The sequence below is a fragment of the Chrysochloris asiatica genome, unplaced genomic scaffold, assembly GCF_000296735.1.
Source record: "Chrysochloris asiatica unplaced genomic scaffold, ChrAsi1.0 scaffold00071, whole genome shotgun sequence".
NCBI classification, from domain to species: Eukaryota; Metazoa; Chordata; class Mammalia; order Afrosoricida; family Chrysochloridae; genus Chrysochloris; species Chrysochloris asiatica.
In genome coordinates, this window is record NW_006408589.1 from 12541952 (window position 1) to 12563708 (window position 21757).

Consider the following 21757-nt stretch of genomic DNA (forward strand, 5'->3'; position numbering starts at 1 on the left):
ATATTACAAAAAAGTTCCTGTACCAAAGTTCTTATTTGACTTTTTTTTTTGTGTTTGTTTTCTGTTTTTTAAAATTTTTATTTTCTCTCCTCGTGGTGACGGTCATGTGATTGTCTCAGTTTCTGGACCAAACAAACACACTAATAATTTTAAATCTGAAACAGCGATTGTGCCTTGCGGCTTATGTATGTACAGGGTGATCTGAAGTGGAGCCCGTTAGCAAAAGAGTGTCACAATGCCACATCTCTACTGCAACTGATACCCACAAACTACGGAATCTAAACAGACTACACCCTGTAACTGCGTATTACTGTCCACAATGGAATCTTCAAAGACAAAAGAGTATGAAATTTATCTGTAGTAAGTATAACCACCATTTTGAATTAAATTTTACAATCTGCGCTCAAATAAATTAGCTCAGGTCAGACTAACTTAGGACCTGAGAATGAAGTGCTGGAAGGTATCGTTTCACTTGGATTTTTGAGAATTCGTTTCTTTTTTTTTTTCTCTTGTGTTTTTCTTCTTTAAAAAGTATTTCCAGTGCTCACTCTTTCACTTTGATACCCCCCCGCCCCAGTCGCTACACACAAATCACCCCAAAGTCGTATTTTAAATGCACCTGTATTTGCTTAAATGAAAATGTCTGAACTATTTGTCCATCAAACAATTGGAATCGTTTTCCTCAGCTGGTCTGGTGACGCTGGCCGCGTGGATGTCTTGCATCGCTCACATGTGGATGAGTGAGGTAATAGGATATGAGGCCTTCTCGTCTTCATTTCTTTGTTGTTTTTTTCGGTCGGTGTGTTTGTTTATGATTTTTCTTTTGACCCTTTCTTTCTTTCTTTTTTTTTTTTTGACGTGTTTGTGTCTCTTTTTGTCTCTCTTCTGTGTAGACCCAGAACAAGTGGGTCATATGGTAGGGGAACTTGGAACATTGTGTGTGTTTGTCCATTCATTCGTTTTGTTTGTTTTCCTGGGAGTTTCCAGCCAGGCTTGATTCTGCTTCAGGATGTAGGACTTCTCGTGTGGACAGTAGCATTTTAACTCAAAAAATGTGAGCTTTCTTGCCACTTGGGATCCTAAAGCAGCCCGGCCTTAGTGCCCCCGATAGGCCTTCATCTCCTTAGGAGAGCAGATAACAGTTACTCCTGCTGAGCCATCCAGACAAGGAATGGCAGCAGATGATTTTGTTACCTCTTTCCCATCTCATTCTGTCTTAAGAACTGGATGTTGCTGCTACTGTCTGCCAGCTCTGGGTACTGCTCTACAGGCAGCACGTAATAGCCTTCATAGCCTTGCACCCGCCCCGAGCTCAGCAGCTGCTGTTTCTCGCCCTCAGTCCACAGGCGGCTCCCCTCTCTCCCGTCCCTGGCTTTCTGCTGCTCCTTGGCCCAGGCGGTGCCCAGCGCCCTTTGTCTGGCCTGGTCCAGGACGCGGGCCTTCTCTTCGTCCAGGGTGTCGGGGGTGAGGCCATAGCGGATGCTGAGCAGCAGTGTGGAGTACTGGAATTCAATGTTGGTGAACCTTCGAGTCCTGCCATTGACCAGCAGTGTGGGCTGCGACACGGTCACGTTCACTCCACTCTCCAGCACCTTGCGGCCGATGGTGGTGCCCAGGGTGACCAGATCGTTGTCGGCCGCCCCGATCTTCACAAAGTAGTGGGTGTCCTTGCCTTCGATGCTGTAGTGCATCTTGTCCAGGTAGTAGGCGTTGTTGAGCACAGAGGCTACCTTACGACTGTCCTCGCTGGCGATGCTGGATACCCCCGTGGTCACCCGGCCTTCTTTGATGGCGAACATGATGCCTTTCCCGATGATGGGTGTGGTGGTGGCGAACCAGTGGCCTGCTTTCTCCCGGATGTTGGCGTGGAGCTTTTTAGAAATGACCTGTCCTTCGAGTGCCATGAAGGCTTGATTGTGTCTCTCTGTTGTCTGCTGGACACCTGTAATGAGCTGTGGACGGAAGGAGATACAGACAGCTGAGAAGCTGGACTGGGAAGTTCATGAAAGAAGAGTCAAGGGAGAAATATTTGGCTGCCCTTCTAAGGACTGGTGAGTGCCTGTGCTGGGACAAGCTCACTGGCCGGCTGCTAGGGCCCGGACAGCGTGGCCTGTCCACCCCATTACTGTGCCACTCACTGAAAAGATGGACGATGAAGCTTGCCACCTTGTTGCTGCCTGTACATGGGTCTGAACAATTATCCTGTCTACCCAGTCAGTGTTGAGGGGAACAAGTCACTCAAGACTTTGATGATCGGGCAGCTGCCTTGCACACTTCAGACCTAGCAATATCCTGATCTGAAAGGGAGGATGTTTGTTTTAACAGCAATGACCTTCACTGCTATAACCTGGGATGCTTTAAGGCCAAAGCTGTGAATATGCATTAACACACTTGGGTTAAAACCCTGCTGAATCCCTGTGGGGTGCAAATGATTAACATACTCAGCTGCCAACCAAAAAGTTGGAGGCTGAAGTTCATCCAGATGTGCACTGGAAGAAAGGCCTGGCGGTTTACTGTATCTGAAAACTCAGCCATTGAAAACCTAATGGAACACAGTTCTACTCTGACACACATGGGGTTGCCATGAGTCAGAGGTGACTCAATGCAACTTGCTATAGAGGTTGCAGTGTGGCCAGCTGCATTGGGATCCCCTGGAACCCTGTTAGAAAAGCAGAATCTCAGACCTCACTTCAGACATATGCAATCAAAATCTACATGTCCCCAAGGTTCCCTAGATGATTTGTGTGCATGTGAAAGCCTGAGAAGGACTCAGCTGAGAGCTACTGGCTTCCTGGGCCAGAGGGAATATCCCTGAGCATTGAGTCAGTCGCTTTGGGTCCTCATCTCAGTTCTGCGGAGGGACAAAAATCATCATTATCTCCTCGGCCTTGAGTTCTCTACACACAAATTACAACTTATCTCAATTGGTGGTTGGGGGACAGACTGGGATAATGGAAGAGGCTGTGTTTGGAAGGTAATGGCACTTAGATAAATGAGAGAAATGATGACTATTCATCCACTGAGTGGTCCCCACGGGGCAGGGTTGAGAGAACGCCATTCTCAATTACCCAGCAGCTCCTCCTTGCCTCTCTCTATAGTACACAGTCTGGACAATTATTCAGAGCAGCTGAGACCTTTCAGACTTTTATAGCACCGAGCACCAGCTCTGTAGTTGGGGTTAAGAGGGGCAGCCTCCTGAATACTGATGTCCATCCCCGCCCCTCAACACACAAACAGTGAAAGAGGCCTCAGCTGCAGCCAACTTAAAGCTGACCACCCTGAGTCATCATACTCAAAACTCAATCTGTATACATTTGGGCCATAAAACATGAAGGTTTTATGCATGGTATAAAAATGTTCTTTAATGGGACAGAAAGAGAAAACCACAGTTTTATTGCTTCCCATAAAAGCAGAAAAGGGTTATGATCTTATAGGCAGTGCAGATGGTAGGTGGCTGCTAGATTTCTCGATGCAGCTGTTAATTTATGAGTGACGTGAGGGTATATATGGGAACAGATCATGATACTGAAGTTAAGGGACTAATGGAGGTTGGAAAGAAAGGTGTGCTGCACCAGACAGGAGATGGTACTGGCCTACTGTTTCCTAAGAAATATCAAGCTTCCACACAGCTTTTATACCCAGCACCAATGTTTCTCTCCTCTGTGGACATGCCTCTGACTCCCAGCCAGTTCTGTTTGTGAAAGACAAAGATGACAAGGACTCAGGTTCTTGGCAGGGATGACTGCTTACCTGTCCATTCTCACTTGCTTGACTTTCAGACAATTCATAAGGAGGAGGCACGAAATACATTTTGGCTCTTGGAAAACCAGGAATTATGTTGCTCAGTTGAAATCCAAACATCACAAGCCAGCTTTTCACATCTGCAGTGGGAGGGGGGAAGAAAAAAAAAGAGCTTTCTGAAATCCTGATGGATAAAAAGCTGTAGAGGATCTGGGGTAGAGAGAAAATGGATGGTTTGATGTGGAGTCTCACAAGAAAGGAAGGCGCAGGGTTTGAGAACATCTGCTGGGTCCAGATACAAGGATTCTTTATGTAAGTTACTTCCAAATGTGGTCAGTTAATACCATCATGCCATTATTCATGCTGGTCCTGGAGTACGATGGATGGAGTTTCAAATTCCCCTGCCGTGTGACCTTGGGCAAGTCCCTGCGCCTGTCTAAGCCTCAGGTTGCTCAGAAGTGAATTGGGATAATAACTGTATGTATCTCATTGGTTTGCTGTGAGGACTGAGTGAGAAAAATCCCTGTAAAGGACTTATCATACTGCCTGGCACATGGGTCATTCAATAAATATGGACTCCTTCACTTGGCAAGTATGTAAGAGCATCATCTGTAGGCAGCCACTGTGTTATAGAAGCCAAGGGTCCTGTGATCAACAAGGTGCATAAGTGATGCCTGGTACCATGATGCTGCACTGAGCATGTGCTGCAGTGATGCTGGCTCACTATGGGAAGGAGATTGCAACAGGCTGACACGTATGAACTGCACAGTCTCTGGCTCTGAGATCATTTCTCCACAGAGAAGGCAAGAGAAGAGCCCCTTGATATGGTAATTATACCTACCTGACCCAGGCGCCCTGCCTTCTCCTGAAAGGTACACATTCTTGCTTCCTTCCCTAGCAGTCAATAGAGAGTCCTGGACACCTGCCCTTGCAGTCTCACCAACCATCTGCCTGGATGGAGTCCATCAGGATTAATCTCATTTTACTTATCTCTGCTTACAGCAGCCATGCTGTTAAGGGTTGAATCGTATTCCTACAAAAAGTTAGGGTAACGGCCTAACCCTTAGTACCTGGGTACGTGACCTTGTTTGAAAATAGTCTTTGAGATGTTACCAGTTAGGTTAACATGCGGTTATACAAAAATGGGGTGGGTCCTAATCCCATCTGATGGGTGTTTTATAAAAGAAGAGAACAGATAGAGAGGGGAGATACTATGTGAAGACACATCTGTAAGTCAAGGAACCCCAAGGGTTGCCAAGGAGAGAGGGATGGAACAATTCCTCTTTCAATGCCTTCAGAATGATTTTCTGACTTGAACTTCCATTATTTAGAATTATGAGACAGTAAATTTGTGTTCTTATAAATTATCCAAATTTATAGTATTTTGTTACAGCAGCCCTAGCACGCTAAGACTTACCCCAAGATCGTGTCCTGTGGTAATCCCTTTCCTGTCTCACATCCTTCCCTCCCAGCCTCCAAAGTACTCCCACGGGCCCTCTGGAGTTCATACTGGCCATCATCAAAGCCGCCTTCTGAATAGTTCAGCCTCTTGTCTGAATAGTTCTTCTTTTATTGCCCCAACTGAAACCATCTCTCCCCTGAGGACACTGTCTGCAGTCCTCTCAGGAGGTGGCTGCTTTTTTGGTGGTATTATTGGACCTGGAGGCTCAAGTACTCCTTGTTGTGCCATCCACTTACTGACCTCAAGCCACTCACCTGCATTTCCTGAAGCTTTTAGCTTCTTAAGTGTCTTTGAGTTGGTTCTGACTTATAGCGACCCCTCCTGTATAGGGCTTCCAAGGAACGGCTGGTGAATTTGAACGGCCGTTCTTGGGCTTCAGCATATAATCCCACAGTGCCTTGCATTTCCTGAGATCTTTAGCTTCTAGATCACTGTCATTCAATCAATTTCACTCTGCTCCTGAATTAATTCTTAGCGATTTCATTATGTAAGTAGTTGATCCTCATAGACTTGACCTCATTTTCTGGGAGGCTCTTTCCCCCACTCACTCTTATGGTCATACCTGGACCTCGTCATCACCACTAATGACAAGCCCTCCATTATGTCAATTTCATTCATGTAACCCTTGAGCACTCCCTCATTTTTTTCCAGCTTAACTCCTTATTGTACCTTGATAGCCACCATCCTCTCTGGGCCTTTAATGTATGCCAGCTTCTTTTCACCACTCTTTAATGTCCTGGTCTCTCTTCCTTTCTTATCCAGCACATTCCATGGCCAACCATTACAGTCATTCCTTGTATATACTCTAAGCCCTTGCCACCTCTCACGTCATCATACTTGTGTGGTAAAAATCACAGTTTTGATAAAATCCACATCTTTGCCTATACTATATATATATACCTGTACAACTGAAAGTGGCTGGAGAGAAAAACCACATAACTACATGGACTGGTGTCCCTTTAAATCCATGAGCATGAATCTCAAGTGTGCCCTCCTGCTACCAGGCAACCATACTGCACTCTCATAGTTCATTCATTCCACTCTCCTTGATGGTTTCACATCTTTTCACGCCTCCGTAAGCCTTCATCATCTTTCCCTCTCTCTCTCTCTCTCTCAGCAGCTGGCCCTGTTTCCTATTCTCCTGAGAAAACTGATGGAGCCAGAGGAGAATTTCCCTAAAGTCTCTTCTCATACACCAGCCTACCAGCATCTGTACCAGCATCGTCCCTGCCTTCTTCCTGTTATTATAGACGAGCTGTTTCAGTTCAAACCCTCCAATGGCGCGTTAGATTAGTCTCTCTTGTCTATTCAAGGACATCTTTCTAGCAATTCTCTCTTTCTTCCACATATCATCAATTTACTCTCTCTCCTAATGGATTAACCCCATCAGCATACAAACATGCGTCTAAGTCTCTTAACTTAGAAAACAAATCCTCTTGTCCTTACTTCTCCCTTTAGCCATCATTCATGTCTCATTCTCCTTTAGACAAACTTATCAAACTTAAAATAAGTCTCTGCACTCCTTGTCTCCAGTTCTCCTATTTCCATTCTCCTTTGACTGAGGCTTTTAACCCTAAAGCTGAAGCACTGAAGCAATTCTTGTCAAGGTCATGATGACCTCCATGTAGCTACATCTAATGTCTATATTGGTCCTCATGTCATTTAATCTATCAGAAGTATTTGAACACTCTTACCTTTCCTTTGGAGTCCTGGTGTGGTGCTGTGGGTTAATGTGCCAGACTGCAAAGCCATTTGAACTGCAAGGTCGGCAGTTCAAGCTCACCAGCTGCTCCTTGGAAACCCTATACAGGGTCACTATGGGTTGGAATAGACTCAATGGCACTTAACAACAACAACAACCTTTCCTTTTGACTTGGTTTTGTGGATAATGTGTTCTCTTGTTTATTCTCCTCCTAGGTTATTAGCCACTCTCTCTTCTTTTCTGGTTTCTCCTCATTTCCCTGACCTCTTAATGTTGGAGATCCCTTGACTCAGCCCATGAACTTTTCCTCTCTATTTATACTCACAAATGTGGTGATCTTCTCCAGTGTGGGAGTTTTAAAGAAATATCATCTTTATGCTGATGCTGACGCCAAAGTTTGTATCTCCAGCCTCTTCCCGAACTCCAAGCTTGTACACCCAGTATCATCTCAAGTTTTAACATACTAATCTTCCTCCCCAAATCTGCTCCACTCAAGGACAACTCCATCCTGCAACTGCCATCTTTGTCTTTTTTCTTTTCCTCCTCCTTCATATCTAATCCAACAATACATTCTGTACTTTAAAAAATTAAAAGTAAAATTCACGTAGCGAAAGTTGTCATTTGAAGTATGCAATTTGGTGCTTTCACAGGGTTGCCGGAGGTTGGAACCAACTCGACGGTACTTAACAACAACAACAAGTACCTTCTTGGAGTCCTGGTGTGGTGCTTCAGAATAATATGTGCTGGACTGCAAGGTCAGTTTGAACCACAAAGTTGGTGGTTCAACTCTATCAGCTACTCCCCAGAAACCCTATACAGTATTGCTATGGGTTGGAACTGACTTGATGGCACATAACAACAGTCCATTCACGGTGCTGTGTAACCATTATTACCGCTACTTGATTGAGGATGTTTTCATCAACCCAGATGGAAACTCTGTGCCCATTTTCCCTTCGCCAAACCCTACCCAGTGTCTCCTCTGTCAAGCTGATTCTGACTCACAGTGCTTCTGTAGGATAGAATAGGATTCCTTAAAGTTTCTGAGGCTGTAAATCTTTACAGGAACAGACAGTCTTATCTTTCTCCACAGACAGGCTGGTGGCTTTGAACCACTGGCCTTGTGGTTAGCAGCGCAATGCTTAACCCAAGCAGTAACCAGGGATTCTGGTTCTCTCTAATCATCTTTCTATCTCTATGGATTTGCCTATTGTGGGTATTTCATATAAATTGGGTCATCCTACTTATCCTTTTGTGTCTGACTTGTTTCACTCAGCAAAATGCTTTCAAGGTTCATTCAGGTTGTGGCATGTATCAAGACTTCATTCCTTTTTTTTGCCAAATAATACTCCAATGTATGGCTACAACACATTCATCAGTTGATGATACTTGCGTTGGTTCCACTTTTTGGTTAATATGAATGATGCTGCTGTGAACATTTGCGCACATGCTTTTATTTGTACACCTGTTTTAAATGATCTTGAATTTATACCAGTGGGTGGAATTATTGGATGGTATGGTTAAAGCCTTTACTTTTACTTTGAAAACTAAATACAGAATCTCTCCACTTGTTGCCACTTTCTACTGCGTCAATCCTGGTCCATTTTCTACTGCGTCAGTCCTGGTCCATCGTCACTCTCTTGGACTTCTAACTGGCCTCTTGCTTTCACCCCTGTATCGCCAGATACCTCATGAGCACAGCAGCCAGAGAAAGTCATTAAAAGTGAAGCAGACCGTGGCGCTCTTCTGCTCAGAATACTGGGGTGACTCCCTATTTCTTTTAGTGAAAAAGTCCAAGTCCTTCTAATGGTCTATAAAGCCATTGAGCCAGTTTAGAGTCACATGTAGGATTTCCAAGGATGTAAACCTTTAGGAGAGCAGAAAGCCTCGTCTTCTCTTATGTAGCACCTGGTGGTTAGCAGTTCAGTGCTTATCCTACAGCACCAGCAGGGCTCCTTAATGGTCTGTTAAGACCCTCCCCCATTTATCAGTCTGATCTCATCTTCTACTTATTTCTCCCTTGCTCACTGACTTCCAGCCTCTTTGCAGTTTCTTAAACATGCCAGAAACACACTCATCTCAGGGTCTAAACCCAGACTAGTCCCTCTGCTTAGAATGGTGGCCCCCAAAAGTAGTTTCTGGCTCTCTCTACCTCTCTCATCTCCTCCAAATCTTGTTCAGTTGGCATCTCCCCAAGAAGGCCAACCCTGATCACCATATTTAATATCAGCTTTCCATCTCTCCCTTCACCAATCCAAATACCCATTCGCTTCACTTGTCTTCTCCAAAACCATAATCACATTCCAATGTGCTCTATCATTTGCACATTTATTTAGTTCTTTGTTTATTGTTTGTCTCTTCCCATCAGAATATAAGCTCAAAGGTTGTTGGTAAGTGCTGTTGAGTCGGTTCCAGCCCATTTCGACCCTTTATAGGGTTTTTGAGGAGCGGCTTGTGAGTTTGAACCACCAACCTTGCAGTCCAGCACATTAGCCCGCAGTACCACACCAGGACTCTAAGATAGGCATTTAAAAAATAAGTTGTGTTGACTGATGTCTCCCCTTCCCCTACAACAGTGCCTGGCACAAAATAGGTACTCAACACAAAGTATCTATAGATGGATGAATGAGTGCATGAATAAATGAATGAACATCCATGGTAAAAGCTACTCTGACTAGTCTAAGCAAGGCAGAGGATTCGTATCTGAGTGAGAAAGAGGCTTCTGAAGGGGCTAAGGTATAAACTACTTCTTGCCCTAGGACTATTGTGAGGAGGATCTGGGGTCTGTGGTCTATACATCTTTAGGCACAGGCTAGCTCCTTGAAAGAGGTGACACTATACACATCAGTGATAGCCCATTTAAGACCAATTCAAGAATATAGGTTTAAAATCACCTCATAAAGCATGTCAGTATCAAGCAGAAAGGAGTCCGGCTTTAACCCAGCAACCACATATGTTTACAGAGCACCTATTGTGTGCCGTAGAACATTGGTTTCCCACCTGTTGATTTTCATGGTCACCCGCCAAATTTTTTTGTCATATCCAGGGATCACCTGGACTATTATTGATTTCTAAAAATTTAATCTTTTCCCACTTAACTAAATTCATGTTTAAAAAGCTTTTTAGATCACCACCACAGAGAAGCAGAATCACTTGATATAAACAAAAAAAAACCCTGTAAAATTGTAACAAGGAAAACAAAGCAAAGTAATTAAATTAGAGCATGATTCTGTTTTTGGCTTCAGAGAGAGTCTTAGACCTGCTCTCTGTTAAAAAGGGAGATTGGAGTGTTAAAGAGGTGTTAATACGTACTAGTATCAAGTGTAGACTTTCTCCTCGACTGAATTGGAAGAATTAGAAGAGCAATGAAGAAGGACTAACTTTCCCCATCTGTGTTTTACTTTTATTTAATACCTTGAGGAGCTCTGGTGACCCTGTGGGATAAGCATTGGTCTGCTAACCACAAGGTTAGTTTTTCAAACTCCACCAGCTGCTCTGCTGGAGAAAGATGAGCCTGTCTGCTCCTATAAAGATTTACTGTCTTGGAAACTCTATGTAGGGTAGCTATGAGTAGGAAACGACTCAACAAAAAATGCTTCTATTTTTAATTAAAAAAAAATATATATGTCATATAAAGTCATCTTGTCTTTTCCCAGGGACATGCAGGTATCTTGCTGTAGGGGATTCCAAGAAAAGCAGCTATCCTTGTCCTTAGGAGACTTTTCCCATCATGCTCTCCTTCCAGGATGTGCCCCACCTACTCAGGATGCCCTTTGAGGAAGAGACAGATGTTGAGTATTCCCTGCCTTTTGGGACCAGGAATTAATTTTTTTTTTTTTTTTTAATATTGTGTTTTCGGTAAAATACACATAGCAAATTAGGTCCCATCTGTCAATTTCTACACAAATTGTTTAGCAACACAAGTTTTATTTTTATAAGGTGTCAGCATTTTCTTTGTGTTCTGGTGCTCCATTTCCAGACCTCTAATGTCCCTGTCCCCTGGTCTTCTCATCTTTGCTTTAGAGTGATGGTTGACCAGTTGATGGTTTTTAATGGTGCACCATCCTCATGGGCAATAGCCCTTATTTTGTGTACCAGTCTATTTCACTAAAAGGTGACCTCAGGGGGTAGGTTTGGTTCTAGGTTTAAAGAGTATCTTAGTTGATTGTTTCAGGACATCTTCTAGTCTCACCTGATCCAGTAAGTGTAACCTTTTAAAACAAGAATTTGGGTTCTTTTCTGCAGTTTCCTCTCATCCTATCAGGGACCATCCATTGCGACCCTGCTCAGAACAGTCATTAGTGGTGGACAGAGACCATCTAGTTCGTCTCAAGTTGGATGACGTAATGGCTCAGGTAGGCTATTAGCTTTGTAGACTCCTTCTTTAAGCCTTGAGACTAGGATTTTGATTGCCTCTACTTGAACACTAATAATAGTTTACGTTGTCTAGGTTCCTAACTGAATTCCACCACCCATCTGTCAGTTTGTCAAACCATGGTAGCTTATGTGTTGTGGTGATGCTGGAAGCAATATTATCAGTATTTCAAGACCAGCAGGGTCACCTGTGGTGCACAGGTTTCAGCAGAAATTTCAGACTAAGACAGACTACAAAGCAAAGCCTGACACTCGACTTTTGAAAATTAGCCAATGCAAAGCCTATGGATTACAACAGAATTTCCTGATTATAGTACTCGAAGATGAGACCCCTGGGTTGAAAGGCACTCAGAATTCAAGGGTACTTCAAAATGTATTCATGGAAAAATTGACTAGAAAGATAATGGAATTTTTCTACAAATGTTTTAAAGTTTTCGTGTATCAGTGGACTCGAGTATACCAACCAAGATAGCGCAGGATTGGGCAACATTTTGTTCTCTGGTACCTGGGTTCGCCATGAGCCGGAACTGACTCAATGGTAGCTAACATCAACAACACACATGCCTTAGTTTCTGAGCCAAACCTATTCTGAAAAGTTGATTCAAATTGCTAGTCTCCTCCTCCCTTTTGCAGGAGGCACTTCTGGAACACAAACAACCCTCCTTCTGAATTAATAGTGTTACCCAGTGACAGGCTTCCTAAACAATCTGTTGAGAGGGAGTCATTTAGGCAGGAGTTGTAGAGGGGGCCTCTCTTCTAGTTCCTCACAGCATGTGATTACACTGTTTTTACAGAAGCTCCCTCTCCCCTGAAAACGCTGTGAGCGCAGCATCTTCAGGTGTTAAGTGTAAATATGAGAAGTGGATAATATGAGAAGGAGGTTGTGCCTTGCTCCTCATTTAGGGAAATTAAACTCCACAAAACCCAACCTTACAATAACGAGTGCCTGGGCTTTGTAAGCCAAGTCTAAAGACCTATCAGGGAGAAAGGAATGGAGACAGACACAGTGAGTTAGACTGGATTATATCTGGGAGGCTCACTCAACTCATATGAGGGGCTGCAAAAAGTTTGTGGAATAATTCCATGATCTCTGAATTCCATTTTTTCCACAGCCTTTCTGATTCCTGAAGCCCTCTTGTATATGATCTGGGGTTTCAGACTTACTCAGCAATGATACTCAGAGCTGTGTTTAAATCCGTTCTAGGATGGGTCTAGAGACACCTGCCTCTACTCTCTAAAAATCATGTAGCGGCAGGGACTTCAGGCTTCCTCTGCAAACGTTTTTGTTGTTAAGTGCCATAGAGTCGGTTCCAACTCAGCAACCCAGGGTTTCTGAGGAGTGACTGGATGGGTTTGAACTGCCAACCTAGAAGGTAGCAGTACAGTGCTTATCTTACAGCACCACACATAGTCCATCAAATTGTCATCAAGCTGCCTCAGACTCACGGTGTGTGTATCAGGGTGGAACTTTTCTCCATAGGGTTTTCAATGGCTGAATTTTTGGAAGTAGAGACCAAGCCTTTCAGTTCATGCTGTTGTTAGCTGTTGTCTAGTGGGCCCTGGACTCAAGGTGACCCCATCATGAGCCATAAGATTTTTATGGACTGACTTTTTGAAGTAGATCATCAGGTCTTTCTTCCCACTATCTTTGTCTCTATTGAAACCTATTCAGCATCACGGCAGCATGCAACCGCCACTGACAGATGCCTGGGAAACAAATCCAGCTCTCCCACATGGAAGGTGATAGAGTTCTACCACTAAACTATCTTGTTAACTGCCGTCAAATCAGTTCCAACTCAATAGCGACCCTGTATAGGGTTTCCTAGGAGCAACTGGTGGGTTTGAACCACTGACGCTGTAGTTAGCAGCCCAGTGCTTAACTGCTTATGAATAGCAAACACATTCTTACTATTTATTAGCCCTCACTCTGTGCAAGACGCCTTCGCCTTCATAAATGATTTACTTTTCACAGTCCATGATGTGAATGCTATTAGTACTAACATTTTGCAGATGAAGAAACTAAGGCTCAGAAAGGTGAAGACATTTTTTTCTGAGTCACACAGCAAGTGAACGATAAGGGCAGAACTGGTGTCTAGAGATGGGCTCATGTTCACACATCAGAGGAAACTGGCCTGAGGACCAGGGCTGGGTTTAGGTTTACCAACTGTCCATGTTTGTCCAGGATGGAGGTGATTCCTGGAAAAGTCCAGGGTGAACTGTGATAAGTTGGTCCTAGTGGTTGGGGTGGGAGGCTATCCCCCAGGATTTCTCTTGCATTATTTCTTTAAATATCTTGTTTATCACTGACATATCGATTGGCAATATATTACCTTAAAAACAGCTGTTCAGTTCCACTTCTGTTCAAGCCCAGGTGTTGGTTCCCAAGCTTGTGTCCTAATCACCTCTGCACCAGCATCTCTGGGAAGAGACAGGTCTTCCTCCAGAGTTCCGGGCTGCTGCTTGCATTCATAGAACTCTTTCTAAATAGCAACAATTCTTTTGAGTACTAGAGAGAGAAAGTTCTATTCTTTGTGTTCCTTCTGACTACGTCTTAATTACCTCTTCTGCTTAAATTGTGAGCAGCAAGTTGAACCACTCTGCTAGTCTCCTAAGTGGCAAATTAAGACTAATTTAGATGCGGTTTACAGATTAGCCAAAATGCGAGGAATGAGGATGATTTGGTGTTCTCTGTTCACATCTACCTCCAGGGGTCAGCTCAGCTGGAACCGGCAGCAGGTGTGGGCTGGTACCTGTTCTGACTCTCTTTTCTGTCTCTATCTGGGGCCCTACCCACAGCTGCCAATGCAGACATCAAGCCCTGAGCCGATTCTCAACACCACTATCTGCTTTGGATGCTTCCTAATTCAACTTGATTGGATTTTCATTTTTGAGTCTGGAATGAGGAAAGCCATCTTGCTATTCAGAAAACTCTGTGCACACACACACACACACACATGTATATATGAATGTATGAATGCAGCATGTATGTAGTCCTTGGTGTGGTGCTGTAGGATAAAGCACTGTTGTTAGTGTTGTCGAGTCAGTTCCGACTCATAGCAACACTGTATAGGGTTTCCAAGGAATGACTGGTAGAGTTTGAATTGATGACCTTGTGGTTCAAATTGACTTTGTGGTCCAGTACTTATCCTATGGTGCCACATGAGGATTCTCTCTCACTCTCTGTATACCATATCACAATATATTACCTTAAAAACCGTAGTTAAAAAGGGTGCTACATTGATAGAACCAGGAAAGTAGTTGAGGGGGATCAGTGAGGTTGCTGTTGCTTCGTGATGGATGTTGTTTGGGTCTTGACAGTGTAGGTGTCTACTCAACTCATTCATTAGGTTTTATCTGCCTCTGGCTGATGCATCCTCAAGGAGTTTCAGAGCCAAGCAGGACTGTGAGAAGTCAATTCTGTGACTAAGGTGGCTACGATAGTCATACCTGGCCCTCTCCCATTGTATAAAGGTCTCTGCTCAATTCCCACCTCCCCGGAATGACCTTTCCAGAGTTACCTCCCATCACTCTCTGCCTAACCCCTTATCCTATTTCATTTCTCTCCATAGCACTCATCACTACCTGAGACCATATATACTATATACTATATATCTTGGGAGAGAGGGCTGATGGTCTGCTTTTGAAAACTCAGTGGAGCACAGTGCTACTCTGACACACATGAGATCTCTATGACACACAGGGGTCATTGATGGCAACTGGGATATGTTGCTATTCAGTGCCATCAGTGTGGTTCTGACTCATTGTTTCTGAGGAGCCGCTGGTAGGTTTGAACCACCAACTTGGGGGTAAGCAGTCCAGTGTTTATCCTACAAGTGCCAACTGTCATATATATTTGTATGCATATAAATAAAATTAAACAAACATAGATAAGGTGAAACAAGTCAAAGCCAGGAATTATCTTGTTTTCTGTAGGGTGTAGTCTTACCACTTTCCTATTGAACATTTTAGTGGAAATACTTGAGTTTACCTTCTGTGACAGGTTATTGCCTTACACACAGGCTCCAGCTTTTTCAGGTTTAAATGTATATGAGGAATCTTCAGAAAGTTCATGGGAAAATGGAATGAAAAGAGAATGGAATTTTCCATGAATTTTTTGAAGCTCCCTTGTATGTGTATCTGTAAAGCATATACTTTCTCGCCCCCCACCAGAGGCACTTCCATTTGAAACTTCAGTGAACTGGACACAAAAGTCATGCTAAATGGTGGGGGAAGGGAGGATGCTCTTGTTGGAAGTATGGTAGGGCCTTCCCCAGAAGGCACAAGGTAGAACAGGAGGGAATTAGCTTGTCTCAGAAGGTACTAGCTCCTTTTCTTGTATGGGTGTGGAGAGTGTGGGGTTTATCAATGAAGCTCTCAGTTTATTTTTAAGAAGGTCTGTTTCTTTCTGCTGCACAGGATGTATAGAGTACCAGCACTGAGCTCTAGGAAGTTGCTGCTTCGGCTTCTGTTTGGGTGTTGGACAAGTGGCCCTGGTAACCTGAGGTGTGGGGTGGAGGGTGGGGGGTCTGGGTCTGATGCCTCTTTGGCCTATAGCCAAGAGTTGTGAGTTTATTGAAACTTGGGGACTCTGGTCCTGGGATCCCCAGTGTTGCATCCTGCACAGTGAATGGACAGGCAAGATAACCCTGGGTAGGCTGTTGGAAGTTAGTTCTTTGGAGCCTAGTCTCTTTGGAGATTATACACAGACACACATATTTCTTTTGCTTCTGATTTCCTTGCTTATTTCTCTGAAAACGGGCTTTTACTATGTTCTCCACTATATCACTAGTATTTAGTTTATGTTTGTTGTTGTTAAATGCCATCGAGTCAGTTCTATGCCATTGAATCAGTTTCCACTCAAAATGACCCTGTATAGGGTTTCCAAGGGGTGGCTGGTGAGCTTGAACCTCCGACCTTAGTGTTCAAACTGACCTGGTAGTTGAGTGCATTTACCCACAGTGCCTCACCAGGACTCCTTAGTTCATGTTAGAAGCTCTGTAATTATAGGTTAAATGAATGGAAGGAAGGATGGATGGATGGATAGGAACCCTCATTTCACCCATTTCTTATGTGTCACAATAGACTATCTAACTCCTGTGGCTTTCCCTTCCATACCATTTCCAAACTTCAGACTGTTGCTCATAATTTTCCTTCAGCCTTGAGCCCACTTTTTCCTAACGAAAGTCTCATTCCATCCTTTAAGGTCCAATTAGGTATGGGCCCTTCTGTACTATGTGAAATCTTCGAAATTTGAGTTCATCTACACACATGTATGCACGCAAACACACACTGCCCTTGTGGAAGAGTGTTTGTCGTCTTTACCACAGATGTATGTTTTTGTAAATAAAATTAGCATCGCATGTTTACAAAAACATCTTGTGGGGGTCCAGTAATGGAAATTGCATAACACAGGTATTATTTGTGTAAAAATAAAGTAGATGGAAGCACAGACTGAATTCTGCTTTGCACTGAGGTTGCTATTTTGTATATCAATCTTGCTAACTTGATTGTGAGCCCTGGCCATCAGGCATTGGGGTCTTAGTTATCTCAGTACCTTATGCTAACTCGTTGTTCACTAGTAATGGCAATGTTAATGATATGAGCAAAAACCATTTTGTGAACATTCACTCTCTAAATGCTGGGTTCTAGGTTTTACTGGACCTTAATGAGATGGTTGGAATAAAGCTTTGGGGCTCTTCATTTGCTGATGGGGCACAACTCAAAATGAGATGAAACAATTGCAAACTTTCCTTAATAATTGGATTGTGGAAGGTGCAAAGAATGACTCTAGGAAGACTGGCAGTCGTCAGAAATGGAATGCACAGATCAATATCGTAGGCATTAATGAACGGAAATGGACTGGTATTTGCTATCTTGAATCAGGAATAACAAATTGAAGAGAAATGGTATTGCATTAATCATCAGAAAAGTACATTTCGAGATCTATCTTGAAGTACAGTGTTGTCTGTGATAGGAGAGTATCCACACACCTCCATCAGACTGACTACAGCTGTGGGAAGAGAAGCTAGAGCAGCTCAGAAACATCAGCTAGAACAAGGCCCGGGCTGAATGAGGAACAAGCTACCAGTTGCTCATACAGAAGTTTAGACTGAAATCTAATGTCTGTGATTGGATAGTATCCATACACCTACAAGGAAGACCAGTAAATACCACTATTATTTAAATTTACACACCAACCATTAGACTAGTGATGATGAAATTGAGGAGTTCTATTAGTTGTGGGTTAATGTGCCAGACTGCAAGGTCAGTGGTTCAAGCTCACCAGCTGCTCCTTGGAAACGGGTTGTTATGGGTCGGAACAAACTGGATGGTACTTAACAACAACAACAACAACAATTAACTTCTTCAGTCTGAAATTGATCAAATATGCAATCAAATGTATTGATAATTACTGGGGATTCAAATGGGAAGGTTGGAAACCAAGATCAGTAGTTGGAAATATGGCCTTGGTGATACAAATGATGCTGGAGATCTCATGAAAGAATTTTTCAAGACCAATGAATTATTCATTGGAAATATCTGTTTTCAACAATATAAATGGTTACAATACACCTGGACTTCACCAGATGGAGGAATATACAGGAATCAAATTGATGATATCTGTGGGAAGAGAAGCTCAATAGCATCAGTTAAAACAAGTATAGGGGCGACTGTGGAACAGATCATCAGTTGCTCATATGATAGTTCAAAAGATTAAGCAAGTCCATGAGAGCCAAAATACAACCTTGAGTATACCCACTTGAATTTAGAGACCATCTCAAGAACAGATTTGACACATTAGACTCTAATGGCTGAAGACCTGAAAAGTTGTGGACACACATTAAGAACATCATACATGAAGAAAGTACTATGAGAATAAGCAAGCTGTTCACTGGGGAGCCATGAAGGCACGCAATCATGTCCCTTCAAGACAAACCCCCCCCCCCCCCCAAGAATAAAACTCAAAGGAACGCATGAGCAGGCATGTAAGCTTGCTGGTGACCATGTTGGTCTACTGGTGAGTGGAAGAGAGGGAAAGGCAGCAATGAAGAAATGGGCTGAGTTCAACCATGCTCCATAAACTCCTGTTGAACTGTAGATGAGTGAGAGAAGAGGAAGGGCTGGTTGGTCTGAAGTGTGGTGAGACCATGGACAAGGACATAGCCATGGATGGCTAGAGCTGAGAGTGAAACATCTAGCTGATATGAAGTGAGGGGAGACATACAAGAATGCCTGAACTTGCAGATAGTACCCATTTGACTTAGCCTCAATAGTTTGATAATCAGAACTTGACTAGAGGAAGATAAAAAAAAACAAACAAACAAATTTTTAAAAAATAAATGAGTATAAATTGCTCCAATTTGATGAACTTGACCTATAGTTATGCATGTAGTAGCTCAAAATACCAAATGAGAGGGATGGAGTATTCACATCAAGTATCAATCCTATCCCCTCTGTATACAGGGTAGATAGGGATGGGCAAGTTAGGCATTGGCTACCTAAAATAAGGGGCGATAGAGGCACAAAGTGACTGGCTTACAAGTTTTCAAGAAGGAGTTAGTTTGAGTGTGTAGGGAAGGTAGAGTCCCTACTGAATAGTTTTCATCTTGTTGAAACATGTCTGGTGAAAAGAGATGGTGATCAAATTCTTATGATTCAATAATGAGAAATTGTTATCATGACTAATTGTGACTGTCACAATTGTAAAGGTAGAAGTTTTGTAACAAAAACGGGGGATTAGTTAATCTTACAGTCCAGAAACACAGCTTAGGACCATCGTGGGAGAAGAGCACAAGCAAAGTACAGGAACCTATCCAGGGAAGCAGCAACACCAGAGTATCATATCAGAGATGAGGACTCAAAGAGAGGGACAGGGTGCTGGTGGCCAGGAGGCAGGCTTGCAGAATGTGCCCCTTGGGTGTTTAAATTATTATATATTCCTGAGTGTTTCTGTGTACATCTCCCCCCCAAAAAAACAAAACAGGGAATGGAAGCAAATACTGTTGAATGATGATGCACAGAGGAGATTGTGATCATTGTGATGAAATGAGTGTAAAGCCGATGTTCTCCCATGGAAACTATCATTGCGTTCACAACAAAAACTTATGAAAAAAAAAAAAAAAGAGGAAATAAAGACCACAATGGATGTCACAAGAGACTCTTGAATTAGCCCTTGAATGTAGAGAAACTAAAGTGAATGGAAGAAATGAGGCAGTAAATGAGCTGAACAGAAAAATTTAAAGGGCAACTAAAAAAGACAAAGCGAAGTACTAGAATGAAATGTGCAAAGACCTGGCATTACGAAGCCAAAAGGAAAGAACACACTCAGCATCTGTCAAGCTGAAAAAATTCAAGCCTCAGGTTGCAACACTGAAGGATTCTACAGAAAAAATATTGAATGATACAGAAAACATCAAAAGAAGATGGAAGGAATACAAAGTCACTGTACCAAAAAGAACTGGTTGATGTTCAACCATTTCAGGAGTATTATCTGTTCAAGAAACAATGGTCTTGAAGGAAGAAATCCAAGCAGCACTGAAGGTATTGGAGAAAAACAAGGCTCCAAAAATTGATGGAATTCAAATTTAAATGTTACAACAACTGACACAGCACTATAAGTGCTCACTCATCTATACAAAGAAATTAGGAAGGCAGCTACCTGGCCAACCTATTGGAAGAAATCCATATTTATGCCTATTCAAAAGACAGGTGACCCGAGGGAATGCAGAAATCATTGAACAATATCATTAGTATCATATGCAAAAAAAATTTTTGCTGAAGATCATTAAAAAACAGATGCGGCAGTACATCAACAGGGAGACACCAGAAATTCAAGCCAAAATCAGAAGAGGACGTGAAACGAGGGATATTATTGCTGACATCAGATGGATCTTGGCTGAAAGCACAGAGTACAAGAAGGTGTTTACTTGTGCTTTATTGACTAGGCAGAGACATTTGACAGTGTGTGGATCATAAACTATAACACTGAGAAGAATGAATATTCCAGAACAGTTAATTGTGCTGAGGAGGAAACTGTAAATAGTCCAAGAGGCAGGTGTTCAAGCAGAATAATGGAGATACTGAATGGTTTAAAATTAGGAAATGTGTGAGTCAGGGTTATATCCTTTCACTATATTTATTCTATCTGTATGCTAAGCACATAATTTGAGAACTGGATTATATGAAGAAGGACATAGCATCAAGATTGGAGGAAGACTCATTAACAACCAGCAGTATGCAGATAATACAACCTTGCTTACTAGAAGCAAAGAGGATTTAAAATACTGATGGTCAAAGACTACAATCTTCAGTATTGATCGTACTTCAGTGTAAAGAGAAAAATCCTCACCACTGGCCCAATAAATAAAATCATGATAAATGGAGAAAAGATAGAAGTTGTGAAATACTTCATTTTGCTTGGATCCATAATCAATGCTCATGGAAGCAGCAGTCAAGAAATCCAATGATGTATGGCATTGGGCAAATCTTTAAGGCATTCAAAAGCAAAGATGTCACTTTGAGGACTAAGGTGTGCCTAATCCAATCCACAGTCTTTTCAATTGCTTCATATACATGTGAAAGTTGGACAATGAATAAGGAAGACTAGAAGAATCAATGCCTTTGAACTATGTTGTTGGAGAAGAATACTGAATGTACCATGGACTGCCAGAAGAACAAATAAATCTGTATTGGAAGAAGTACAGTCAGAATGCTCCTTAAAAGTAAAGATCAAAGTGTGCTGATGGCCAGAGGTAGGGGGTGGGGTGGGGTGTAGGGGGTGGGGTCGGGTGTGGGGTGTGTGTGTGTGCTTGTGCTTGCAGGGTGTACCCTTTGGTTGTTTGATGATACATGGAGGGGACTGTAATCATTGCAGTGAAACGAAATGAAATATGATAGGATGGATGTAAGCTGGTGTTCTCCGGTGTTAGAAGGGACCAGTCACTGGAAAAGGACATTGTGCTTAGAAAAGTAGAGGGTCAGTGAAAAAAAGAAAAAGGACCCCCAACAAAATGGATTCTCAAAATGGTAGAAATAATGGGCTCAAACATAACAATTGTGAAAATGGCACAAGACTAGACAGTGTTTTGTTCTGTTGTGCAAAGGGTCGCTGTGAGTTGGAACCAGCTTGATAGCACCTAGTCACAACAAGAGTTTACCTACATAAGCTCATTTACTTCTTACTAACACTTTATCATTCTACCAGAAAGATGCTTACTTGTGCTTTATTGACTATGCAAAGGGTCTCGATTGTGTGGATCATGACAAGCTATGGACAATAATGCAAAGTATGAGTATTCCGGAACACTTAATTGTGCTCATGAGGAACTTGTACATGGACTAAAAGGCAGTTGGTTGAATAGAACAAGGGAACACGGAATGGTTTAAAATTACAAAAGGTGTGTGCCAGGGTTGTATTCTTTCACCATACTTATTCAACCTATATGCTGAGCTCATAATCCTTCAACATATTAATGGAAACT

At 42.7% G+C, this 21757-nt stretch overlaps 1 protein-coding gene across 4 annotated transcripts in view; it reads right to left on the bottom strand.

Moving 5' to 3' along the window:
* Positions 1 to 834: 834 nt before the first annotated feature.
* The window catches only part of TENM2 (teneurin transmembrane protein 2), a 1406199-nt gene continuing 1385276 nt past the window's right edge, over positions 835 to 21757 (bottom strand). For all 4 annotated transcript variants that reach the window (XM_006864840.1, XM_006864839.1, XM_006864842.1 and 1 more), the window contains 2 exons: positions 3751 to 3881; positions 835 to 1952 (listed from right to left, as the gene is read on the bottom strand). In XM_006864840.1, the coding sequence (XP_006864902.1) occupies positions 1191 to 1952; positions 3751 to 3881 (893 nt within the window). In that variant the 3' untranslated portion in view covers positions 835 to 1190. The remainder of the gene's footprint in view (positions 1953 to 3750; positions 3882 to 21757) is intronic.